The sequence below is a fragment of the Perissodus microlepis genome, chromosome 6, assembly GCF_051167445.1.
Source record: "Perissodus microlepis isolate ML-2025 ecotype Zambia chromosome 6, ASM5116744v1, whole genome shotgun sequence".
NCBI lineage: Eukaryota > Metazoa > Chordata > Actinopteri > Cichliformes > Cichlidae > Perissodus > Perissodus microlepis.
Window position 1 is genome coordinate 8,354,266 of NC_140466.1, and position 20,797 is coordinate 8,375,062.

The 20,797-nt window shown below is 41.0% G+C and overlaps 1 protein-coding gene across 1 annotated transcript in view; it reads right to left on the reverse strand.

Moving 5' to 3' along the window:
- The window catches only part of xylt1 (xylosyltransferase I), a 79,481-nt gene that overhangs the window by 12,933 nt on the left and 45,751 nt on the right, over positions 1–20,797 (reverse strand). The window contains exons 3-9 of the mRNA XM_084930506.1: positions 19,022–19,194; positions 18,720–18,922; positions 13,619–13,699; positions 12,194–12,410; positions 11,659–11,835; positions 5,399–5,664; positions 681–879 (exon numbers count right to left, since the gene is read on the reverse strand). Coding sequence (XP_084786632.1) covers positions 681–879; positions 5,399–5,664; positions 11,659–11,835; positions 12,194–12,410; positions 13,619–13,699; positions 18,720–18,922; positions 19,022–19,194 — 1,316 coding nt within the window. The remainder of the gene's footprint in view (positions 1–680; positions 880–5,398; positions 5,665–11,658; positions 11,836–12,193; positions 12,411–13,618; positions 13,700–18,719; positions 18,923–19,021; positions 19,195–20,797) is intronic.

Genomic DNA, 20,797 nt, shown 5'->3' on the forward strand with positions numbered 1-20,797 from the left:
CGTGTTCAGAATGAGAGCGCCGCAAAAGGTCCAACGTCGTCAAAGTGTATCCAGGTGCACGAGCATTGTCCGTGGGCACAAACAAATTTGTTCGCAAATTTGTTGACATTTCTGCCTCCTACTAAAGCTCTGCACGATAAAAGCAGAGAAAAAGGTCAATTTGCATTCACTCAGTTAATTTTGTCCTTTTTAAAAAGACACTCTGTGGCTGTCACATCACAGCCGAGCGGCTGTATCCTAAACAGGCGTTGTGGTAAACAGAAACACACATTAACATAACAAGACAATCAAGGGAAGCATTCCAGTGTGAAGGTGAGAAGACGTTCTATTAGGAAACAACAAATAAGCAGCACATGAAGCGCTCATCCCTGTAAACTGGGATGAATTCAATCAATTTACATTTTACAAGGCCATTACAGGCACCAGTTTAATTGTGTGGAGATGCGCTGCTATGAGTCTTGGCAAGGGCGATATATGAGGTCACCATGGCAATGAGCTGTATATCTCACCTCTAATTATATGCTGAGGAGTGTGTTTTTGCTGTGTGCTGCTCAGAGTTTTAATGGAACTCATTTTCTGACACTGGCAGCGGCTGACTGATTGTTTTGTGACTCACGCCAAACAAGCGAATTCAAATTAAAAATGAATGCAAGGGCATGCAGACTAATATGCTGACTCACCTCTGCGAACTGCAACCTGCTGAATGTGCTCGTAGGAGGAGTGGTTAACTTGAAGTTCTTTGTGGGTGCCACCCAGGTCTCCATGGTCTCCAGCTTGCTTGTTGCCAGGTTAGTAGCATGGTGCTTGACCAGATAGCCCTGGAACTGGTCTGACTGGAAGTAGAGATGCACTGATACTGGGTGGCCCATGGGGAAATACCTGATGGAGCGTTGAGAAAATGAGAATCCATTAGCAAACCCGATACCTTCTGACCTACCTACTTGACGGTGCTGCTTTTCAGAGCTGATACTGTAAGAAGAGGAGAATATCAAGATTCATGTGGATAAGGTCTGGGGGGCCTTGGACATGCTAATGTGGCTGGATGCTAATGAATGCTTGCCGTGAAGGTTAGTGGAGAGTCAATGTGCTGTGTGATTGTGTGACACGGCGGACATTAATTCAATGACCTTTAACAGAAATCCAATTGGTAAAAGACATGTGTCAACTAGGCAGATAATTCCCAAACCGCACTGCTTGCGAGTTGCTGTGTCCACACTTTGTGGGTTCATGACTGCTGCTGCAGTAGATCCCAGATCAGATATGAACTGCTGAAGTACCCTTAAGAACTTCTGAGTAAACAACAAAGTTTCTTGTGCTACAATGTGCTGGTTGCTTTAACATGTGCTCTGAAGTGGAAGGGATGGCATTAAGAAGACACGTGACAGGCGGCACCACAGTGGTCAGAAAATTACAGAATAGTCATGAGCTGCATTGGCAGCATATTCAGATTAGTCACAGACGCACACACACACACACACACACACACACACACACACACACACACACACACACACACACACACACACGGACAAAACCCAACTAAAGCATTACAAGACAGCTGAACAAAGTTGAACTGGGTCATCCAGTCAGCTGAAGCTGAATAAAGGTCTTGCCCCTCTGATTAGTCTGTTGTTTATTTGTGTGTGTCGCTTCATACGTGACAGAGGGTCTGCCCTCAGGGCAGCCAGCCGGAGTGACTTCTGGAAAAACAAAAAAGGGGCCAGGGCAGGCACTGCTGGGGAGCACGCTGCAGCTGCTCTCTGCACACGTCCTGAGTCCTTCTCGCCCAGATTTCTCATCCTTCTGCTTCCTCCTTTTTGGTTGCACAGCTTAACACACACAAACGCACATCCATGCACTGTTTCTCCCTGCTCCCCTGTGCCTATGGCCTCATCAGTATTCCAGTAAAGGACCAGGAGTCAACCCGTCCTGGTAAATGCTACCCTGACAAGCAGAACAGCAAATATTTACACTCACAAGAATAGCATTGCACACTCCCTCCACTCCAGCTCCTTTTCCCCCGAGTCTTTCTCTTTTTCTCCTCTTCTACATTTTCCCACCTGCTTTTTCCTCCTTTCCCCTCATCGCTCTTCTTCCTTCATTCTGCTTTCTGTCCCATCTTTTCCAAAAGAGACGTGGCTGCCAGTGTGAGAAGCAGAGAGCAGGGGGCAAGGGTGTAGCCTGCACAGAAGCTCCATTCAGGCTTTTACTCCACAATCTCTCCAATTGAGTCACAGCAGGCTGCTAAAAGAGCCAAATCACTCTCTGTGTCCCTTTTTCTCTCTCTCTGCTGCTCAGGTCTCACAATGAAGTTGACCCATCCATCTGTTGGTAGCACATCTGAATTTGAAATGCATGCAAAACACGTGGCCACACACACACAAACACATTTACACACGCACACCATATGTGAGCAGACTCGAGACATCACACCGACACTTGAAAAGATATATTTTCACATGTGAGCTTTGCTGGGGCTCGCTTTAAGCAAAAACGTGATCAGCTTTAATTACTCAGCTCACGAACTAAATTACAGATCAATAAAACTTAAACAGGACAGCTCCAGGCAGGCCTTGCAGAGTGCCAGCACACACATTGTGTGTTTAATTATTACGTTAATAAACCACAGCGTGGTGGAATTACAAAAAAATCACAAGCCAGCGATTCAGCTGGAAACACTTTTGTGACGTAAAACACAAAAGACAAGCGAGGACTGTGAGACCAAGCACTAAGTTATGACATCATATGACGCTATGGAAAATTAAGACCACATTATGAGACTAAAATATCACATTATAACATTTCACACAGCATATCATGTACATGTTCTTTAGGCCCAGCCTGCCTCTCTGATGTGTTATCACTACATAAAAATCAAAGTGAAACACATTTAACATATTTAATGTGCTAAACAAAGAATATTTTTTTCAATATTTCTATTGCTGTCTTTAGTAATCAAAGTGGATAAATACACATTGTTGCATTTAACACAGTTTTGTACATAAAATGCAGACAGATTATCAATATTCTAATATCATCAGGTACATAGCTTCAAGACTTTGTTACATTTTTTGTATTTACTGTACAGCAGACATATTTCATTTAAAAAACATATCTTCCCAGTGGTGAAAAGATGCTGTGAGGATTCCGGGATTACCTCAAAGTGGTTTAGTGTGGTTAAAAAACCTACTGCGTTTTTCAAAGATAGCCAGGTAGAGGTGTTATCATGCCTCTAATGTAATGCTAATACATGAAAGGTACAACCTGGGGCTAATGTTGGGTAAGATTCCAGGTTTACTTTTTTCTAATCCTGTCACTCACTGTGGAAAAAACACACCAGCGGTTACTGTAAAAAAATGCATAGGATTGTTTAACAGCAATTTCTGCTTATTAAAAATCGTCTGTTGTGCTTGTGGTAATTCAAGAAAGAACCCCACATACCAGCGTAATCACTCGTTTTCTCTAAGCTATCAATTATTTAAATGCGGGTACAAGTAGTCGAATAAGCTGAGTGAATAGATTTTTATTTTAGGGAAAATAAACACTTTACTGATGCTATTGTACTGACCTTTATTGCAGTATAATTTCAACCTGCATCCCTTGTTATTGTTAATAATGGCTAAAAACTGTGGGGTGTTGGGTATAAACTTTTCTGTCTTCTCTAGTGGGGCATGAAGGAAAAAGGTTTGACAACTCATGACATCTGCTAATCAACAATATATACTAATCACAAGTTGCTCTCTGATGCATCCAGTGGACTATTAATGTGTGTGCGTGTTAGATACAAAGCACTTGCATAGAAAGGACATAGAAAAAGAAAAGTGCTTGTATGAATGGGCGAATGAGGCAAGTTGTGTAAAACGCTTTGAGGGCTGAGATAGAGTAGAAAAGCGCTATATGACAAACAGTCCATTTACCATGTGTGTTAACAGACACATTAACAGCATCAATTATGAGGCGCTTACCTAAACACAAACAAACCCACACTACACACACACACATGCAGATATTTAAAGCATTTCTTTCTGTTTTCTTAATCTATGACCTCTGCCCTCTCAGTGATTGGAAACTAATATAAGTTGTGTGTTTGAAGCCTCTACTTTCTCTCGTTCGTGCAGACACACACACATGCACACCTGTCCCGTGCTCCAGCGCTCTATTTTAACAGATGCACAGTGTTTGAATAACAACAGCTGTAGCCGCGAGATGGTTTTGAAGTTTGACTTTGAAACCATGCCTTCTTTCACTGCCTGGCTTTACCTACTAGATTTCACAGAACACCCACAATGCAGCGGGGCATCGGACGCCTTGCTATAGTGGGGACTTGCTTGTGAGGAGCAAACTATCTCATCTCACATGCAGCGCGCTCCAGCTGAGGTAATGGCATTCGTGTTGCCTTCTTGACTTACTCTATAAACTGCAACTGAAACTGCCTTCGAAGACACCTGATGATTTTTGAAAGTTTCATGAGCGGAAACACAGACTGGCAGCTTGGATGACTCCCAACAAAAGCCACGACAGATCATATCGCCGTTTGCCACCATACGCTGTTCAAACAGCCTGCCTTCATGCTGTTTTCTATTATGTTTTTTTTGTTCCTGGTCATGTGGGGCCAAGCTGTGTTAATGTTTGCTGACATCATTAAGATGTTGTAGGCGTTTGTTTCCTGGATGCACTGAGATGCATGGGGCCTTGTGTCGCATGTACGCAAATTAGCAGTTTACGCTTCCCCTTTCTGTTCCACATCAGCATACTGAATTTGTTACTCTTTTGCATACAGGTCTCATCACTGTGCAAATAAACTAAACTGATGAAAACATATACTATTAAAAATCCTACTAAAAGACATGAAGCTGAAATGTTCCATTTGCCTGTTAAATATGAACGCATACTGTGGTTTTCCCTTTTAATTTAACCACACACTGTATGTTAACAGCACTCTGGAATTCATGCATTTCCACTAATTATACCCTAGCATAAAGGCCAGCTTTCAATGTTATGACCTATATAGCGTCATTATCTGACGGATAAATTGAGTGTCATATTGTGTTACAAAATGAATAGCATTACCCAGAGTTCCCAGTTGCTGACTTGTACTGTTCATTGTTATCTTATTTCCATGACATGTGATCTATGTGAGATAATGCATCAGCAGACAAACAAAAGGCTTTTGTATACTCTATGTTGTGGTTTCGTATACTACGTGTATGGCTTGCTTTTGACAGCAAAAGCAAACTGGAGTGCACCTGCGGATGTAGGTGCAGGTGCAGCGTAATAATAATGATAATGAGTGCGTGTGGGTGTGGCTGGACAGAAGACCAAGGGCCTGAGAACTATTTGCATGCATACATGGACGTCTGTGGGGATTGTGCATTGTGCACATCTTCACAAAACTAACCTGCAGCTGTGATCCTTTGGGTTCCCCTGCAGCGAGGCGGCAGCCCTGGCCAGGCCCAGTCGTGAGAAAGCGTGGTAGTACGTTAGCTGCGTGTCGGACAGGCTGGCCACGCCATCTGGCTCGTCGTACACGTTCTCCCAGTATGAGTTCAATGCCAGCGACCCCTGGGGAAATGGTCCAAACAGGTAGGCATCCAGCTGGTTCACTATCTCCTGGTTAACGCTGGCTTCGAACTTCCTGGCAAAGAAGGTGGGCCGCACTGTTTGCTGCAGGCAGAGAGCGTAGGAAGGTGGGGGGAGAGCAAAGCAAAGACGGATGAGATAAAAAGAAGAAAAAAAGGAGAAGATTAAGAAATGGTTGTGCGCCAGGATGTCAGCCGAACAAATGCGATGTGTGAGATATGTGAGCAAGTGACATGTGGGCAGGAAAGAGAATTAGATAGGAGGTAGTATAAAAGTGAGTGAAGGTAGCAGATAAAAATAGGGAAATCATTACCATATGGCTTTGTGAATTAATTATTATGTATTAAATCAAATATACTCTCTCCCAAGACTATCTCTCTATTTCATTCTTTTGCAGTACAAATGGTGTCCTGTACTTTAGCGGTTCCCAGCATCCTGGTCATTGCCCCACAAGGGATGTTAAGATAAACTGGAGGGTTTAGATGAGCTTAAAAGATTATCCCATTAATTTAACACCACAAAATCACCATAGACAAAAATGTCAAACCACAAATATAGTCTTTTCTTCCTCATCGGCTCCGGCGCTTATGTTACCCACAATGAAGCTCTGCTGCCAGTTGGCTGGAAATTTGACTGCGTATCCTTGTAGCAGCTAATGTAGCCTCAAGTCATTGGCCTCAAGCTTCCACACAGTATTCTGGTAAATTCCTTTCTTTATTGACATTGACATAATTTAAATATTTTTCCCCTGCAGTCACACAGCTTTATAAAAACAGTTTTCACATGATCGGTAATTTAGTACAACTCCAGACCTGTAAACAGACTTTGATGTGTAAAATAATCCCACAGCTGCTTATAAGAACAAAAGAAACTAGAAAACATGTTATATTAACGCCTTATTTATTAATGCATATAATTAATGGACAAATAATCACTAAAAACACTGACATAAAACCCACAGAAAACCTCACGCTGCTCCTGTGCACGTCACTTCACATCAGCAGATGATCCTACAAATTCTGAAACTTGTGAGGCAGAACAAGCAAATCCACCTGCACGCCAATAACACAGATGTTTAAAGGTTAATCACATTATGGTGCAATTGCTATTGATGGAAGGACTTTGGGTGCATCATTGGACTTGTAAGTCACTTAGGGCATCAGTACCAGACAGCTTCATTATAGTAACTACAGTCAATTCTAGTAGACAAAGAAAAGCAAGAACTAGACACGAAGCTATACCCTATAAACATTTGCATGCTTTTCTTTAGTTATCCATTATTTGTCTTTTCCTTATCAGTTCTTTGCATTAATTGCTCTGCCTGGAATCATCCACTCAAGCCACGTTGTATTTGTCCCTGCCACGCTGTTGGTTATGCAGCTGATGGTGCATCACGAAATCTGCCACCTTCACAGCCTGGCTTCCACACAAAGACATCTTTTAAGTCCTAGACACCAAACTATTCATCCGGCACCAAACACATCGGTGCTACCTGCTAAAAAAGGAGACCAAATCACGCTGTGGCACATTTCTGAGAGATGTGCTTTTTTCTCACAGAAACTGTTGGATGCTGGTGTGGCGTGGCACAGTACCAGATGTTGCCCTAACACTCAGAGATTGGCTTGAGATATCAAAGGAAATGCAAAGGAGTGGGTTTTAGTTCCCAGACAGTCCTAGAGCTTGTGGGTGTTCTGATGTGCCCTCTGTGGAATCATCTGAAAGCAGCAGCCTGTCACAGCCTGTCTTTCTCACATTCTTCCCAAAATGTACCCATTCTAAACACATTACTAAACAAAGACGCACAAAGACAAAAGGCACATTACACCAATCTTCCTTAATGACTACAGTTTAAAGTAACTATGGTAGGAAATTGACAGCTGTACTGACTTTAAAAAATTGTTCTGATCTGGAAAACAAATGAAAGTTTTCTTTACTTGGCTGTACCGTCACAAAGAGATTACTTTACGGTAAATTAAATCCTAGTAATCCCAAGCTCTGGCTTGCTTCTGGAAAGTCTTTTTTCCCAGGATTGGACTTCACTGATACCAAGGTGCCAACCAGACCCAGCGGCAGTGCCAAGGGTAAAGGGTTGGCACTAAACTGAGACTGAGGCTAGACATGCGGCAGACAGCTTTGGCGAAGGGAGAACTGAGCTCCGTGCGCCGACTGGTATATAAAGAAGAGGAGAGATGAAGAGACTCACCGTTCTTGAAGGATACGACTTAAAGTGATATTCTGCTGAGGCAGAACATTTGTATTCACTTTGTAATTCAGCTTTAAGATTTTAGGAGCGCATTAAAAGTGTGACGCTGACTTTCTCTGGGGCTCTAGAGTCACTGCCACTCATTCACTTTCATTTTGAAAGGCTAGCTAACTGTCTCCTTAATCACAGACCCAAGGCTGAGAAGATCTAATTATTCCTACCATTTTTTTCCTTTCAGGGTCATACTAATTGAGACATAATTTTGCACATATCGACTGTGAAAGCTGTGGGAATACATTGGATGCTGAGGTTGAGAGGACAGACCTTGTGAGCAAAGAATTTAAGGATTGACTGCTGCTGATTTCCTGCAACATACTGATGTGCTGCAAACGTCTGCTGAAAGTAGTGCTGTTTTTCACATTCATTTTTGTATGTTTGAAGATGTGTCTGATTGACATCTCTGATGAGGATCCGCTGCATAGTCTTTTCCCCTGGCCTTTTGCCAGTTTTGCTTATTAAATACTTTTTTCTTCTTAAGCAGCAGTTTTTCCTTAACATGGGATAAAAGGGCAGCTGGAATTTCCATTTTTGCAAATCCTTTCATTCCTGCCTATAGCATTTGGCTGGAAGCTAAAGGCAGTCGTGTTAATAGCTGTGGGGAATATTACAAATTTCCCACGAATGAAACAGTAATAAATGTCAAAATTATACGAGCTCTTGCTCTTGACTTTTCTTTAAGAATGAACAATACTGGCTTTTGCTGGACTGAAGACACTGCATATGTGATCAATCATGTGATAAACAGAAACCTGCTCTATTACACTTTATGGAGCAAAGACTGTGAACTAGTTCAGGCTGGCAAGTCGACTGCACTGCGTCATATACACTAACATGCCTCACTCTCCTCACCTCATAACTAAACACAACCACCCAGGTTGGCGGCCTGTTGTAGCTGCAGAATTTCCCATCTCGCCCTCTTTTGTGACATCTGGCGAAGGTTATTAGACTAAAATTACATGACCAGCAAAAGAAAATCACTTGATACATGCCTTTGTATTCATATTAAGGCCTTGTTCTACTTCTTATTTTTACTTTAAAGCTATATTAGCAGGTTGACAACAAAAGACTGGGCATAAAAAGTTGACGTTGCTATGGTGATGCCACCCATTAGTTTGTAAAGGCTCAGTTTTAGTACTGTGGCTATCACCATCGTGGTTTGTTGGAGGTAGAAGTGACCATATTTGGACAAGAAGGTAGAGAAGTAGTAGTAAATCAACACCAGCGTGTAAACGTCTATTTCTGGTGATAGGCTGAACATTTTAACACTGAGTTGCTTTTTGGAGTCAGCCTCAAGTGGCCATTAGAGGAACTGCACTTTTTGTTAGCTTGATTTTTTTTTAACTGTGGAATTTGCATCTTGTCTGCCACGTAATTCTTTCCATTTTCACTGTATTTTATGTTTGTTCGTATTGTAGTTTTATGATAAGGTAGTTTGTTTTCATATATATGGTCATATAGTTTAATGGACAATGCAGTCAAGATAATTAGACGTTTCTCTTCACTATATTTTCAAAGATATTTTAATCTGTAGTGCAGAGCCGTTAGCCCACTGCTGTGGCACTAAGAGTTTTTGCATAAATACTGCCAACTCATGCTTATGATGAGGAAAAGCCACAACAATGTTATTCTGTCTTTGCCGTACAGTCGTTTTTGACTGTAATCCTTTTTTCCCTCCTCCTCCTTAAAAAAAGAAAAAAGAAATCCAAAGCAAACAAAAAAAATGGAGTATCATTTTTTTCTCTGACCCTTCTCATGGATTTCCAACCTATTATTCTTGCTTCAACTTGCTGACACCCATTATTTCTAAGTTAAATCAAACACAGAAAATGTAAATGTTTACAGAATGACATCTGTAAGATAAGATAAGATAAGATAAGATAAGATAAGATAACCTTTATTAATCCCACGCGAGGGAAATTTGTTTTGTTACGGCAGTGCAAAGTTGCATAGAAAAATTAGAGAAAAACACTGGAATAAGATATCAATAAGATACTGTACACAATAGAAAAGCCTCAGTTTTAGCACTGTGGCTAGCATCTGGGTTTGGTAACCATATCTGGACAAGAAGGTAGACTTTTTAATTAAGAAGTGCTAATAGTTAACTTAGTACAGGACTGTGCACAACTCCTGAGCTACCCTCCATGGAGCTAAACTTTCTGGCTGCTTTTTCACTCACTTTCACTCCTTTTTACCCGAGCATTTTCAGAGTAATGTTTTTCTTTATTAAGGAACTTAACACTGCTCTATGAATAATTGGAGAACAAAAAAGGGACCTAACTTAATGATTAGCCAGTGTTGTGTCTGAACACAACAGAAAAGTACAGTGGCCCTGAGAGGCCAAACGGACTGCAACTTAAGAAAACACCAGCAAAAATAAACATAAACATATATGGATGTCTTACAATGTTTTCTATAATGTTTTCATCTTATCTATTTTAATTCTTTTTATTATATTATCCCTCTGTTCAGCACTTTGGCTGACACTTGATGTCTTTTAAATGTGCTATATAAATAAAGATGACTTGACTTGACTTGAATAAGAAAAACGCTGCAAAAGCACACAAAACACAACGGAAATAGGAAAAACAAAAACAGAAAAGGGAAAAAAAATGATTTCCAAAAGCACAAGGGACATGTTTCTGGGGAGACAATAACCCGACGGACCAGTTGCAGGAACCAAAATATGTTAAGTAAGTGTGCTTTTATCTCATGATTCATATAATACTGATGGCAGATTTTTAGGCTAATAGTTAGGCTAACACTCTTACCTCTCATCTTTTCTTTCCTCACAAAACTGATAGATCCTCCACTTCTTTTAAGTGTCTCCCAGTGCTATTCTTAGCATGTTTTGGTTCCTGCAACTGGTCCGTCAGGTTATTGTCTCCCCAGAAACACTTCCCTCATGCTTTTGGAAATCTGTTTTTTCCTATTTCTTTTTTCGTTTTTCCTATTTATGTTTTCTTTTTTCCTATTTCCGTTTTCGTTTGTTCTATTTCCATTGTGTTTTGCAGCGTTTTTCTCATTGCTGGTGTTTTTTCTTAAGTTGCAGTCCGTTAGAAAAGTTAGCAAAGAACAAATTTTAAATTGTATCTTTAGGCACTTTGTGATTAGCAATATTATGCAAAAACATAAGACACTACTGTACCTGAAATGCTCACTCGTTAAATCTATGCCATAGACAGATGTTGTAACTGCACGTCAAGTATGTCATTTTGATGTATGATTTCTGGTTTTAAGCAATCTGCAAACACTTACTTAACCTTAAAATAAATCCGCTTGGCATCTTTCTTGGCCTTAAGACAACAATTCTGATGGCTAAAGATCCAAACGGGACACACAAAAAAACCAAAAACAAAACACTTACTTAACCTCTGGAGACATTAGCAAAAAATGTCAGGGCTTCATATTCAGCCTGCAGCTCATTAAATATATATTTTAAACAGCTATTTAAAAAAATAAAACTGATAGGTGATGGTTTCAATCTTGCATTTTGGCTCTCTACACCATCTGTTCAACTATATGCAAACATGTCTTGCTCAAATGTGATTGGTCCAAAGACTGACCCCGCCTTATTCTTAAGTGATACTGAAAATTAGCTATGATGCAACTAAGGAGACTGCTATGTTAAGCCTTTTATTATTTGTTTTTACTAATGTTTAAACACTGTCTTTAAAAATGAAAAAACAAAGGCCCAGCCTTAAAAAGATTAAACATTTTGTTATTGAGAATCCTTTCTACAAATTACCCCTTTAACAGTTATTGTTGAATGATCACAAAAGAGCTTTTGTTTAAATGTATTTGTGCATCGTTACTACCTGGAAGCGATGGAAGTCTGCTGGCTTGAAGTCATTAGGAGAGCATCCACACCAGTCCACAATGTGCTTGTACTGACATTTGCATCCCAGTTTACGATTCCAGTTTGTTATGCGCAGGTTGTTGTCGACCATGCTCTCACAGTGGGCGCTGTTCTCCAGCACAGTGTGAAAGAATGACTGGAAAATGAGAAACAGAAATGAATAGGGAGAGGGAGGGGGAGGCGGAGAGCAAAGACAAAAAGACGAAATTAGAAAATTGTATACCTTTTATTTTTTACACCATCCAATTCACAAGAGGAAATAGAGTAGGAGCAGAGAAAGGAGATTCACAGTAGTTCATGATAAACATTCCCCACAGAGATCATTCAGTTCTCATCTTATTTCTGCTGTCAAATTCTTTTCCAGGCAATGAAACGAGAACAGAATAAACATTTCTATATATGACACGGTGCAAGTCCAAAGCAGTGTTTACCTGTCAGTCAAAGATTAAGAGACACTCGAACCTGTGAGAGCAGCTTCTGTCAGTGTGTGTTACCTCAGCAGGAAGCAGAGTGTAGGCGTAGAAGCGCTTCATGTTAGTGACCAAATCGTCCTTGGAGTTGATAACATATTCCACGAACAGGCGGTTTAGAAGAAACCAGTCGGACCCACCATCCACAGAGATGCCTTCTGGGATTTTACGGTCACCCAGCCTCCACATGTGGGTGTCGCATTCATAGAACAGACGATCCAAACCTTGCTTACGGATGAACCTAACAAGCACACGGGAACAACGTTTTGGTAATATCAGTGACTATGTGAGAGCTTGTTGTTGTGAAGTCCTCTTTTCTTTTTTTGAGATATCATTTACATAAAAACAAGCTCAGAAAGGTCAGTTACTGTTGCATCAGCATATTTATATTTTCCTCCAATTTCTTTCTTGTAAACAGATTTTTTTAAAGCTCCGCTCGTTTATAGCAAAGAGCAACCGTCTTCCTATAGGAAGGACACAAAACTTAGAAAGTCTCACTTTCTCTTTAAAAATAAAATCTTAGTATTTAATAAAGTTGGAAAAATTAATAATGGATTGGATTTATATAGCGCTTTTCAAGGCACCCAAAGCACTTTACAATTCCACTATTCATTCACTCACTGGTGGAGGCAAGCTACAGTTGTAGCCACAGCTGCCCTGGGGCAGACTGACAGAAGCGAGGCTGCCATATCGCTCCATCGGCCCCTCTGGCCATCACCAGTAGGCGGTAGGGTAAAGTGTCTTGCCCAAGGACACAACAACCAGGACAGAGAGCCCGGGGATCGAACTGGCGACCTTCCGGTTACAGATGTGCTTCCCAACCCCCTGAGCCACGGTCGCCCAAGAAAGTGCCCCAGGTGAAGACTGTCATAATAGCTTGACTATAAAGGACTTTATAAATGTGGTGACATCACCCATACACACACACACACACACTCACCTTCTGAAAGGTGACAGTGGGTGAACATGTGGCACACAGACACACTCAAATTGTTAATAAAGGGTTAAACGAGGAACAAAACAGCTGCACTCTTATCATACAGCACTGATAAAATACTGACTGCAAACACAAAAAGGTAGTGCTGACTCATGCAGGACATTTTTTTTCCATGTGCTTTGGGGTATTTTTGCCCACAGTGTTTGGTGATGACTGGTTTGCCAGCGGGGTGTGATGTGGCTGAAAGCTAGGGGGGGGCAGGCAGGGTGGCGTCAGCAGAGACAAATGTTCTGGCAGCCACCTCTCTGGCTCACCCCACCAAGAAGGTTAATTAATGAAGCCACAGATGGGAGCTAATTGTATTATGATTCAGTGACCACACCGTGCTGGCAGGCATGCACATATGTGCTGTATGTGTGTGTGAGAAACACAGACGGAGCTAGCCAGAGAGTAAGGGAGAGGGTGGGCTGCTGTGGAGAAATTAAAATTACATTTCAGAATTTGCATCTCACCTTGCATTGTCCCTGCCGTGGGACTTGATGAAGTTCATGTATCTGTATTTAGACAGGAAGGCCACCAGCTGGTCATTGGTCCTGAAACATAACAGATAATGATTTACTTATGACTAGGAACATGTGGTAGCACCCAGCTGGAAACACTGATTTTGAAGCACAAATATCAGTTTTGGAGGAGAATTATGTAAACTAGTCTATCTTTTACCAAATGAAAAACACATGATACCGTGCCACTGACTTAACTGATTATTAATAAAAATACTATTACATATTCTTTTTGTTTTCACAATTCTGATTACACATCTTGAATTTAACTTTGCAGTAGACATTAAATCAATGCTCAGGAAATCCTGTATAGATATTTATGGTGTCCTGCACCATAGAAGAAGTAAAGAAGCTTTTGCATTTTATTTCAGAGCCGAGTCATCAAACCTTTTAAACCTTTTAACTCTCACGGAGGTCGGAAGCATCATTGTGGCCATAACCAGTTACAGTACGAGGTCACTGAGTATTTTTATCCCCTCAAAACAAAGCGGTGGCTTTTATTTTGAAAAGATTCTATAGGAAATCTACAAAGTTATTGCCCCTGTCCCCCCAGAGCGCCTCTGAAAAGTAAAACTTGTTGGTTTAGGCAGGAGGCATGAAACAGATGCACAGTAGAGCCAGGGCCTCTGAGTAAGCGATTTTTTCACTTGTGCCATTTTAATTTCAAGTGAAGAAATAATTCCACATTTTGATATTTTGTTTTATTTCTTTGTTTTATACACACAACACTCATTTTCCATATTCCTATACACACAATTACTCCAGTACAAGAGGAAGTTGAACAAAATTACATCTTTTACAGTTACGGACATAACTGTATTTTTTTTCTTTTGGTTATTAGTTCACAGGTGCTGCAGCTTAAATATGAGACATTAAGAGAAACCAGACACGGAGGTGACGAATGTGAGTTTTTCTACACATGTGATCGGATTTAAATGCCCTTTCCCATAAATTCAGTCTTATTCTGAAATGCGTCACATTTTCTTTGCAAGCTCCTTTGATCACATTACAAAGGGAAAAACGATCATTTGTGTTTCATGGTAACTTTAAAGGCATGGAAAATAATTGTGATTGTTGTGATTCATCATGAACACGTAATTCTTTTCTGCTGACTGCTTGCCTCACATAAAAAACATTCTGTACAGTTCTCTAGGTGGTCACATGGAAAAAAGGGGAAAAAATGTGATTTATGTAATACCAATAACAATTATATTTGATCGACTACACCCACAGTCCCAGTTTAGCAGATCAGCTGTATTATCAAGGTCTTATTTATTGATCATCTCCACACACTTTTAATGACACATAAAATCGTAAAATATGCAATATGCAACTTATTAGGCATTGTTATTTTCACTGGAGAGTCAGAGTTTTCACATCGCAAAGTATTTGTAACTGTAAACTTTACCCTTCAGAAGATTAATGTTAGACAGCATTCCTGTGTCCAGTTCTGCACAATGGTGCTCGAACATTTAAGTGATGTAACAATAATGAAAACACATTTTCTGTAATAAGGAAATAGTTGTTCGAGGGCTTAAAGTCACATATCAATCAATTAGAAGAAAAGGCCTCAGCTGGTCCCAGGATCAGTCTCTGAGTTCCTTCAAGCTGTTAAAGCTATTTAGGATTATACAAAAGATTGTGCTATCCATGATTTTGATGAATGACTTCATGCTGCTCTTACATTGTAGAGCAGTCTAGTTCCTCATATACAGGCCAGACAGGCTAAAAGCTTTGCTCCACAGGCTATGCCCCAGTCAATGGTTTTAACATTTCATCTGCGGTGGAGCCTTTCATGATGGCTTGGCTTTCTAAAAGATCAGCGAGGCTCAAGGATCAGTGGGGGGAGGGACAAGCGCATATTAATGTCATTTTCTCTTCAAGGAGCAATTTCACAGCCTGGGGGGCTTATCTCAGGAGGTCCTGAGCCATAAACCCTAACTGATGATGTGCTGTACAGGCGCATGCAGTCCTCGCCGTCTCAACTCCGCACACACACACAAACAAATGCTTACGCGTTGTGTATCTGCTACTGTGACTACTAGTGACAATGCAAATTCACAGACGAACAAATGCTTGTAGACATGCACACTACACAGGGAATTCATGTCAACCTCCAGATTTGCCACCTGAGTGGTCACCCTGTCCACTGGGTCTAGTTTGCTTACTTTCGGCCCTGTGGCTGCTCTGCACACACACACACAGACACACAGACACACAGACACACACACACACACACACACACACACACACACACAGCGCTGTTAGTTTTAACCCCACCTGTCACTGAAAAAATATGCACCTTTTAAATAAAAAGGCCAATTAAACTTAATTATTATGCCACTGTATGACAGCTGTGATCTTACTGTTATATTTATTATGTGTTGTTTTAAATCCAAGATTTTTAATATGCAGCTCAAGAGGGGATGGCTGAATGCAACAGCTGAAACTGTTTGAATGCACGCAGAGTGTCTTTTTACTCTGCATGTTAACAGATACGGTGTCTTCCTGTAAGTCTGTTGCATTTAATTCACACAAGACCGCATGGATCCTTCATACGTGGATCTGGCCTGTAGAAGCTTACAAAACTTCAGCAAATAAAAGAACTAGATGTTTTCAGCAGGATCTTGAAAGGGTTGGTGTTGTTGTAAATGGGCTTATGTTCTATTTTCTTCTCGCGGCAGGAAATGACACCTATCACCTAATGAGCAAAGGTAAAGTATGAGATGCTGCACTTTTTTTTCAGCCGCGGATGACAAAGCGAAAGAGATTAGAAGATATGATGCCTGCAGCCAGTCATTGCCTCACAAAGCTCAGTTTTCTTAAAAGCTGCTGTAAAGTCTATGAAAGAGGCTTTAAAGAAAAGAGGTAAAAAGCAGGGAGAGTGTGTAGATAAAAGCTGGGAAAGAGGACTGTATTCTCTGACAAAGCAAGCGTGTAACTCATCCTCTGGCCTCTCTGGACATGCACACACACAGACAGACAGACAGACACACATAGGCAAACACAAACACACATCCACACGGTATATCTCCCCCTGGACACACAGACCCTCTGCTGGTGTGAGGGGCTGTGGGATTGCCTTTGAGAGCCATCCATGCGGCAGGACAGACATTATCAGGGAATTAGAGGGGAAATAATGCTTGTCTCCAGTCCCACTGATAACAACAGCTATAGTCAGAGCAGCACAGGGCAGGGGAGCCCCCGACATTCCTGCCTGCAAAAACACAGTGCGATCAATATGGAAAAAAAATGTGTGACCAAAGTTTTTGCATCTTAAGGAAATTTTAGAGCAGATGGTTGAGTTTTCCTTGGATACATTTAATAGGATCAATTTGTGTAATGGGTTATAGCTTGTGATGAATTAACTCATGTGGCTGTATTGGTTTGCCATTGCACAGGAGGGAGGCATCTGCTTATTCCAACATGTTTTTCTGTGCTATTAACCTAAGTCCATAATGATAATGTAATGCTGATGTGTTTATTCCTAAGGAAGAGCGGCTCTCTTTTTCGGATCTCCTTCCTAAAGAGATGAGAAGGGATTGTCTGGTAAAAAAGAAAAAAAAAACAGCTGAATGGGCTTCACTTTGTTGCTTGAAGACACTTGAGCAGCACTCCCTCTCTGACTGGGACCCAGCCGTGCCACTTAAAGGTTTATATTTGCAAGTTTAACTCTGTAGATGGGCACTGCATAGACTTAGTCAAATCCAAGCTGTGGTTACAAATGCACTTACTAAGCAAAGATACAATTCAGTTTACATATTTTTTTATCGCATGGATCCAAATCATGCCGTTTCGTCTTGTTTCCTTTCTCTAACTTATTCTTGTTCCTCCGCCACTCCCTGTAATTTCTGCCTCTCGGCTCCTTCTTTCGCTCCATCAATCGTTTCGTCTCCCAACAGATGGGGCTTAAAACCTCCAACGTCAGCCCTTTTCTCAACAACATCACCCTAATGCAAATGAGGAGGCAAAAGATGGGAAGAAAACAGCGCGCACACTCGCAAATACCTTTAATCATGCATTGACAGACACACAGAGAGCCTAACACACACAACTGCGTACAGGCAGGTGCTGAGACACACCGAACTATCCAGACGGCAAGACAGAAAGTCAGGTTTGCACAAAGTGGTGCAGAAACATAGACGCGCACGAAAAGGCAAACGCACATGGACAGCATGTCAGCATCATTCATCGATATGGTGAAACCGACTAACTCAACAAGACTGAACCCACCCATGAACAAAATCCACATTTGTTTCAGCGTCTTGGCTCCAGCTGTAGAGACATCACACCCAGCTTCCTTTCACCCACTGGCCATTACAGCTTGTCTAAATTCAACTGGTGGACATCTGGCTGTGCAGAAAAGATAACTCGCTCCTTAATAGGAGGATTTTAATTGGCTGCTGCAGAGCTACATCAAAAACCCAGCAGACCCTCAACTCCCAGAAGGACTATAAACTCACATTAAAAAAAACTTAAAAGTCATGAAATTTCTCTTCCAGTAGGCTACTTCCCTGACTTCACGTCTAGTTCACAGAGACTTTGTAGCTTTTAATTACATTTTGCAGCTTCTTAAGTGGGATGTTTTTGAGTAAAAAGATGACTTTTAGACTATACAGTGCACAACAGGCCTGGAGAGTCACTAGGCACTGATCCTTGGCAATAAAACTGCAATCAGTTCACCGCTGAAGCAGGCACTTGGAAGATGTGGAAGGTGTGAATGAATGCTGTCGGAGAAAGTAGAGGTTCGGCTCCATTGATTTGTTTGCTTTGGAGTGACTCTGTATTTAAAGCTCACAGTTAACCACAAGAGCTCAGACTACTGTGTATTGAATTTCTTCCATATTGGCTGTGAACTACTACTGTGGTGCATGGCTTCCTAAAGAGAAAACCAAGCGCACAGATTTCTGACCTTCAGTGGATGCTTGCACCTTTTGCAGTTTTCCTTGCAGTACAATTCTTTACGGAGTCACTAGGAGTAACTGCTTTTCCTTCAAACATCTCACATCTTTCTTTATTGAGGTGCCTTAATTATTACGTCTTCTGCTGTTACCTTATGGGGTAGTCGGCAGCACTGAGATTGATAAAGAAATCCCAGCTCCAGTCTCTCATGGCCAGCAGGTCAGCCATACTGCGAAGATACATGGTCAGCAAACTGGCTCCACCCCATATGGTGGCCATGCGCCATGGAGTCACCCTCACATTGGGATACTGGGTAGCCAAGGCCTGTACCTGCCTGTGCAGGTAGTTAGAGCGCTGAAACAAAGAGATTGATCAAACATGGACTAACGGTACACATACATTTTAGAAGCTTCACTTATTGGAAATGAAAGAAAATGGCCATCTGCGCCTTACCTGGTCAACATGTATGTAGTAGTAGTGAGAGGCGTGATAGATGGCTTTGAAGAGACGTTGGAATTGGCGAGAGGCTCGTCCATGAACCACCAGTACAAACGCTATTCTCACTGGTTTTGATGGAAAGCTCTCAGCCGAGTCCTCATCCCACTGGATATTCACGTTGGCTTTACCTATGCATGTAAAAAGACACCATGTCTTCACGTTCCTATAAATCTGTTGCACTTAATTCACACATGACTGCATGGATCTTTCATCAGTAATATATTCGTGGGTTGTTTACATGTTTAATTACTAAATCAAATCTGTTATTTCATGGAAGCTGTGAGAGGCCGTGCAAACAGTGTATCAGTCAGTACACGATGGGGAGCACCTGTACGAGGATGAAGAAATGCAAAGCATAATGATTATAAATAGTAATGATAATTAAATGTCATTCTCTTATTAAACAATTCAAGGAAATAGCTATATAACAAGGTTGCTAAGCAACACAGCGAGTACAAGTTTCTGTAATGATTAGCATATTCATAATAATTAAACGGCTATGTCACAAGTGAATGCTCACTGAGTAACGGTTTCCCTGATAGAGAAAGACTGTTTTTGTTTTTTTCTTGTAAATATGAAGATATACAGTAAGAGTGAACAGAAAACACTGACCGAGTTATAGCTTTCTTGTAGATGTGCATATTTTAGACAATTTTAGCCATAACTCTCTGAGGTTTGTGTTCTTATTAGACATGAGCAATAACACTTCACCTAACTCTAACCTTTAAATGTAGAACAAAAGGCATTTATTTAGTTAGTTTTTGAAAATAAAAAGTTTTTGATTGCCAGGAAAAATGATCACAGGGCTAAAATCACACATTTTGATACCACTAGGTTAGGATTAGAGTCAAAATATGCACATCTACAAGAAAGCTAGGTCAGATCTGTGGTACTGACAAGTGAGTGAAAAAAGAACAGAAATGTTAGAAAGCTAATTCAGCCACACAACAAAAGGACCACAAAGCCATTCATCCATTTATTATGTAATTAAATTGGAACTATGACAGTTTTCAGCCACACAATAACCACTCTAACGACTATCCTCCCCTTGACAGGAATCCTACGAGCGAATCCACTGGGATTTTCGGGTTTTCAGGGTGGAGCATTGTTTGACAATATGCCACCATTCCTCTAAAGCGAAACTCCCAAAAGATGAATGGGATTTTGCACAAATGACAACAATAAGCGTGCAAACAAACACAGCCCTGCTTGTGGCCAGCCAGGCCACTTTCAAACGAAACAATTCCAGCAATCTCTGGAAAGTCATTGTTAACCTCACATAGCTCCACTGTGTGGTTTCTTACTGCCTTTAACCACTAAAAAAAAACACTTTAAAAAATAATAATTTTTTAAAAAAACCTTCCTTCAAGCTGTTCTACACTGTCAAGCCCCCCAACATTTACAGACATTGTTTGTTTTGAATCTTCAGTTATTACAGCAAATGCATACACGCAGCTTTCGAGACATGTTTGTTCACAGAACGTGTCTTAAGGAGATTAATGACTATAATTTGGGACTTCAGTTCCCAAGAGCCTGTATTTGCTATAGAAGCAGAGGAAGCTGAGGGAATACTGGGGGTTGTTCTTTCCCATGGGGTAAGGTTTTCCTAAAAAAAAAGAAAAAGAAAAAGCCCATCCTGGCTCCTGCCTGCATCTGGCTATGAGGTCCTTTAATTACTCTGAATTCAAGGGCATGTGTCTGACATGTATACTCTTTAGAAACAGGGTTAAG